Source organism: Egretta garzetta, unplaced genomic scaffold (genome assembly GCF_000687185.1).
Source record: "Egretta garzetta isolate BGI_Z169 unplaced genomic scaffold, ASM68718v1 scaffold29, whole genome shotgun sequence".
Classification (NCBI taxonomy): domain Eukaryota; kingdom Metazoa; phylum Chordata; class Aves; order Pelecaniformes; family Ardeidae; genus Egretta; species Egretta garzetta.
The window spans coordinates 1,337,260-1,343,134 of NW_009260796.1; the positions used below are offsets into that span (position 1 = coordinate 1,337,260).

The 5,875-nt window shown below is 41.3% G+C and overlaps 1 protein-coding gene across 1 annotated transcript; it reads left to right on the forward strand.

Annotated features, from left to right (window-relative positions):
* Position 1: 1 nt before the first annotated feature.
* On the forward strand, positions 2-5,679 carry B3GALT6 (beta-1,3-galactosyltransferase 6; the record flags this gene model as incomplete). Its single annotated transcript, XM_009646791.2, has 1 exon — positions 2-5,679. A coding segment is annotated over one exon (684 nt), but the record flags the coding sequence as incomplete, so codon positions are not given.
* Between the last annotated feature and the right edge of the window lie 196 nt (positions 5,680-5,875).

Consider the following 5,875-nt stretch of genomic DNA (forward strand, 5'->3'; position numbering starts at 1 on the left):
CGGGCTCGGGGCAGAGGAGCTTCGTAGCCTGGAGCTGGAGCAGAGCCGGCACCGAGACCTCCTCCTCCTGCCGGAGCTGCGGGATTCCTACGAGAACCTGACTGCGAAAGTCCTGGCCACCTACGTCTGGCTGGATCTGCACCTGGACTTCCAGTTTGCCCTGAAGGCTGATGACGATACCTTCGTGCGCTTGGATGTGCTCGTGGAAGAACTGAGAGCCAAGGAGCCACGTCGCCTCTATTGGGGCTTCTTTTCTGGCCGCGGTCGAGTGAAATCTGGCGGCAAATGGAAAGAGAGCGCCTGGGTGCTCTGTGACTACTACCTACCATATGCTCTGGGTGGTGGTTATGTGATTTCTGCAGATCTGGTGCACTATTTGCGTCTTAGCAGAGACTACCTGAACATGTGGCAGAGCGAAGATGTCTCCCTGGGGGTGTGGCTGGCTCCCATCGATGTGAAGAGAGTCCACGACCCTCGTTTTGACACTGAGTATAAGTCACGGGGTTGCAACAATAAGTACATAGTAACTCATAAGCAAAGCATCGAGGACATGCTGGAAAAGCACCAGACCCTGGCTAAAGAAGGGAAGCTCTGTAAGGAAGAGGTTAAGCTCAGGCTTTCCTACATGTATGATTGGGGAGTGCCTCCTTCGCAGTGTTGCCAAAGGAAGGATGGCATCCCATGAAAGCCTGAGGAAGGAAAAGGCAGAATGTTGATGGACTCTCTGAGCTTGGTTACTGTTACTTGGGGAGAATCCCAGTAACGAGGGCTTGAAAAATTACTCAAAAGATTTTGCACGATTCATTATGTCACGATCAATGAAACCCTGAAACTCCTAAGAGCTACTGATGTGGCATGAGGTAGAGGTGTTGAAAAAAGAAATAGATGACAAAAAGCATGGAAAGGCTCGTATGACAGGATTGAAGGCAAATAATAGGTTGCAAAATACAGGTAGTGCAGAAAATTCGGGGGAGGTAACTTGGATGAAAAGTTGCTGGAAGATTTTTAACAGATTCTAAGATTTATTTGCTAAAGATCATGATGGGCCTTTATGCTATCTATAAGATTGTGAAACTAGCATCTGCTGTTTATGTCTTGGCAAGGAACAAGTGTCAGTTTGGCAAGGTTTGAAGATTCTAATGGGGCTGCAAATCAGCTGCTATTGCCGGTGGGAACAGGTGGCTGGTTACAGACACCAGCAGTCAAGTAAAGGGAGCAATTTTACCCAGGATATTCACGTTAGGGGAGGGGAAGCGAGTCTGTTCTTTGGCAAGTGCTCTGATTTACAAGAATGGAATTATTAGACCTTCTGTGTAACTTGTCTCTAAGCTTTTTGTTGTTTTAAAGACATCGTGTACATAAATTATCTGGCAGCTATGGAGTAAGTCTATATTTAAAAAGGTGGATGAGTTATGGTATTTGGCAGATACGGAATATATTATCTTATTTTGGGGGCAAATAGTTATGCTACAAAGCTAGCCTTCGGTTGTTAGGCATAGGTGTTGTCCTTAGCTTATCCTCCAAACACACTGTGTACGAAGAACCATTTACCCTCCCAACAGTAAGTAATCTCACTGACTGCTACAAGGTCAGACATTGTAGGATTCAGATTTATATTGTTCCGGATTTCTTCTGTAAAATGTAAATTAGCAGGATGAGATCAGTGGACGCTATTCGGAGTTCAAACAAGATTGTCCTAACGTGGGTACCTCAGCTAAGAAAGTAAACTCTGTACGTAGTCAAGAGAAATAGGTTGCCGCAGCCCCTCACCCCCTCAAATTCCTGTTTGAGGAGAACCTTGACTCTCTTTTCAGGAGCTGCACTGCAATCTAAGGGGACTAATCCCCCAACAGTCACATTTAGGTGCTTGAAGATAGACTGCGTGGATTTCCTCCTTCTCTCCAATAGCACTTTGTAGTGGAACTAAAAATAATTTTACAGGAGGTCTTAAGTTAATTGCTCAAGTGATATGTCAGTAAATGGGATTACGTCCCATAGTCCTGTCTACGCTACGAATCGTTCTAGTACTGACAGAGCTTGTCAGCATCAGATGCAGGATTGAACAGTAAGTGCAGACAGGACATTCTTGGCTGTAGAACTGATCACTTACACAATTTCACCATCTTACTTAACTTCAAACCTTTAGGTAAGCCTGTAATTCGAACATTTTTTGAATGGCAGGTGCTCTAACACACAGAAATACCAGTACAGAGCCACTGCCTTCCAGTAACCTTTGTCAGCTACGGATCTTTCAGTATAAGCAGAGTTTTTACTTTTATGCCTGAAGGGCATTCTTAATTATCAGTTTTACTGTTTGTTGCACACTGCACTTTCATACAATTTCATTTCCTCCTCTCCCCGGGCCAGTGTCTGTTCCCACCTGCAGGAAGAGACAAATTGCAAAGTGAAAAAAAGGGTGCCAGTATCTCTCGTATTTTTGCTTCTTAAATCAGCAAGTTGGCAACTCATACCAAAGGAATCAAGTATGATTTTTTGTTGTTGTTGTTCTTTTGTTTTGATTAAATTATTGAGGATTAAGAAAAGTCTTCTGCAGAGGCTGATAGTCCTCTATTTTGAAAATTTGAACAAATCTTTGACTTCTTTCTAAAACAAGGTTAAATTAAGATACTGAAAAAAATAAGTTATTTTAGCATGTGTCCATTCTAATGCATGCTTATGTATTGACAAATAGGCAGGTATGCTTTTCAGCAAGGTATACTATTCAAAACAAGACTTTAACAAGATTACAGGAAATTTAAATTTGTTTTAGCATTTTTAAAAAGTATCTACTTGCCATTTGGGTTCACTAGGATTGTGTGTATATATGTGATTAAATGCCTGTAGTGTGAGTATTTATTTATAATGATTGAAGATGTATTATGTATAGGAAAAAATAAGATAGTTAAATGTCATTTTAAATTTGTTTAAGGAGGTACTGTAATGTCCATGAGAACTACATATCAAGGAGTGCTTGACTTTATTGGTGTACAAGCCATTATTTAACGTACTGAACTGCAGATCAAAAGTCTGCCGCATGTCTCTCAAGCTAGCAAGAATGTACCTGTGCCGTTCATCCATTTCTGCCCATACCTGTGTTCATGGCAGTTGTTCACATTGTTGCCTTTGACTCTCTCTGCCCACAGCCCCCATCCCTCACCCTCCCAAAACAATTGTTTTTCATTGCTGGCAAAATTAATGGCAGGGAAATGTTGGATCTCCATCTGATATTTGACCCCATGGGAGACGTTTTGCCTACAAATACTTAATAGTTAAGAAATTCTCTTGAAGAGTTCCTTACGCAAGTGTCAGGAGCACAGCGTGCAGCTCTCTGGACAGCAGCACAGCCCGCTGCCTGCCGAGGCGCGCTGCCTGCGCGCTTGCAAGACGAAGCTCAGAAACGATGGCGACCGCTCACGCGTTCTTGTATCCGCATCTCGGTCCGACACCACTTCGTTATACCCTTTTCTGTTTAAGGTTACCCGTGTTTTGCTCTGGTTGCAAACCAAATTAACCTGGAAGGCTCGGCAGATTCTTGTCCTTTGGTAAGTGGTTTTAGTTTTCTTAGTAGATGCTCCCTTACTGCAAATACAGCACTTAGATTTTAATCCCAGTTAACTGGGAAATTCTACAAAAGTAAAAGATGAAGTTTAATTTAGACTTTTTTTGGTATTTTAAAAGCAAATGGGATCATTTGGGAGAGAGCAGGCATCCCACACATTGTTTGGAAAAACCCAGAAAAACATTAACTAATACAGGATTATTTCTTTATCTTTTTACTGGAAAGAATTAGCATGTGGAAGACCTATTGATGTCATTTTGAATGATCAGGAGACATTTGTGTATTACATGACTGAGTCACAAAAGTTTTAAAACTTAAAGTTTCAGTCCAAAATTAATTGAGCCATTTTTTCTGAAGCAAAACATAAAACATGTTTTGAACAACATATGAATTCAGTATTTTTAAAGTAGTCATGAAAGGCTTTTATCTTTCATACCTTCTCAGGACATGGTTCCATATTTCTTGACATCATCTCAGAAGTCTGGTATATGATGGTTTTATACTTGAAAACCATGGTGGAAACTTTGTCTTTCTTGAAAATCAGGGGGAAGAGTCTGACTTCAGTGGCTCAAGCATCTGGGAGGATGTTTAAGTGCTGGTGAGAAATAAGTGGGGTTTGGTCCTTAGAGCAGCTATAGTAGAGCGAAAAGTTTTGTTGTGGGCCTTAGTGAAAACAGAATTATCCAGGAACAGATTTATCTTCTTTTTTGTAGCCATTCCTAGTGGCAATAGGCTAGTGATATGCTGGGCTTTTGGGGGATTTTAAATAGTGTTTCTGCTGGTTTCCAAGTTTTCCCTTCATAAATACTTTGCTTTTTTAACATTATTGTTAGTATGGGGAAAAATTATCTGTGTCGGATCTACAAGCTCACATTAGCCACCGTTCAGGACGGCCATTGAGTTGATCTGTAACACTACTGAGCCTTTTGTCATTATTTACAGGGGGTTGGGGTTTTCATTTGTTTTCTGTTTTTAAATCAGGCATTTAGCATTCTACCAGAACTAATAGGTACAGTAGAGAAATTAATTGTTCTTGGCACATCCAAGACTTGATACTGAAATATTTAAAGCTGACAATGGCATAAACTCAACTAGAAAATTGATTTTATTTTCCAGTGATTTTTTTTTAAGTTACGTGCAACATGACTTAATTACTTCAGTGTGTAAAAATAAGTAGCTAACACATTAAATACCATACTAAATAAAGTCACCATTCCACTTAAAAAACCCTCAGGCTTCCATGAATTCCTGTAGTCAATTCAAGATTTAAAAAAACCCCAAACCTAACTTAGAAATTACTATTCCTGTAACTGAATACTTTCTTTTCTGAATGTCTAGCCTTGTTCGTGTGATGTTTGCTCAAATACAGCTTCTATGTGTCACTACATTTTTCTGTAGCTGAAATGCCTCATTTCTGAGCATTTAAATCTCTCTGTTAACGCTAATGTTTTGGGGGCCCAGCTGCTAGCTTTGCAGGTTTGATTCAAAGCCCAGCGGCATGGGCAGGGGATTAAGAGTTGCAGTTCTATCGGTTTCTGTTCAGCTCCAGCATCCGAGTTGAAACGCGGCTTTGGTATCGCTGTACGCTTGACAAACTGTCAACACCTACACTACTATAGATTTTATTTAGAACACACTGCCTGCAAGACTCGAATCTGTTGCTACTTGTACCTGTGTAAGATATGCTTTTACCTTGGAGCTGGAACTACTTTATGCCAACGTAATACGCCAGTTATTACTTTCCGATACAGACTATTTAGGTAATGTCTAGTGAAACTTGGAAACGGAGCCGTCTGTTCCTTACAGCCTATCTGAAGCTGAAGGATGCTACGTAAGTGTGCCTTTATGAAACAGAATTAGCGTGGGGTACCGTGCTGAGTGTGTTTGAAACAATTGGATGAAATTGCACATTTTTTGCAGCCACGTAACTTTACCATTTGGGGGTGGGGTGTGGCACACAGGTTATTTGCTCAACATTTACATAGGAGATAAACTGCTAGAAAGCTGAAGCTATCTGATGATGAAAACGCTCAGTAATTGCGTAAGCGTGTTGTATGTGTATTTATGTCCTTTCATGTATGCCTTTATTGGCCAAAGGATCTGCGTGCTGTGATTTTTAATAAAAGACTTTTGCTGTAGAGGTGCTTGCTTGGTCTATGTAGGAAAAGAGACAAGTGTGGTTATTTTCATAGAATGTTTTGGGTTAGAAGGGACCCCCAGAGGTCACCCAGCCCAACCCCCCTGCAGGAGCAGGGACACCTTTAACCACATCAGGTTGCTCACAGCCCCGTCCAACCTGGCCTGGAAGGTTCCCAG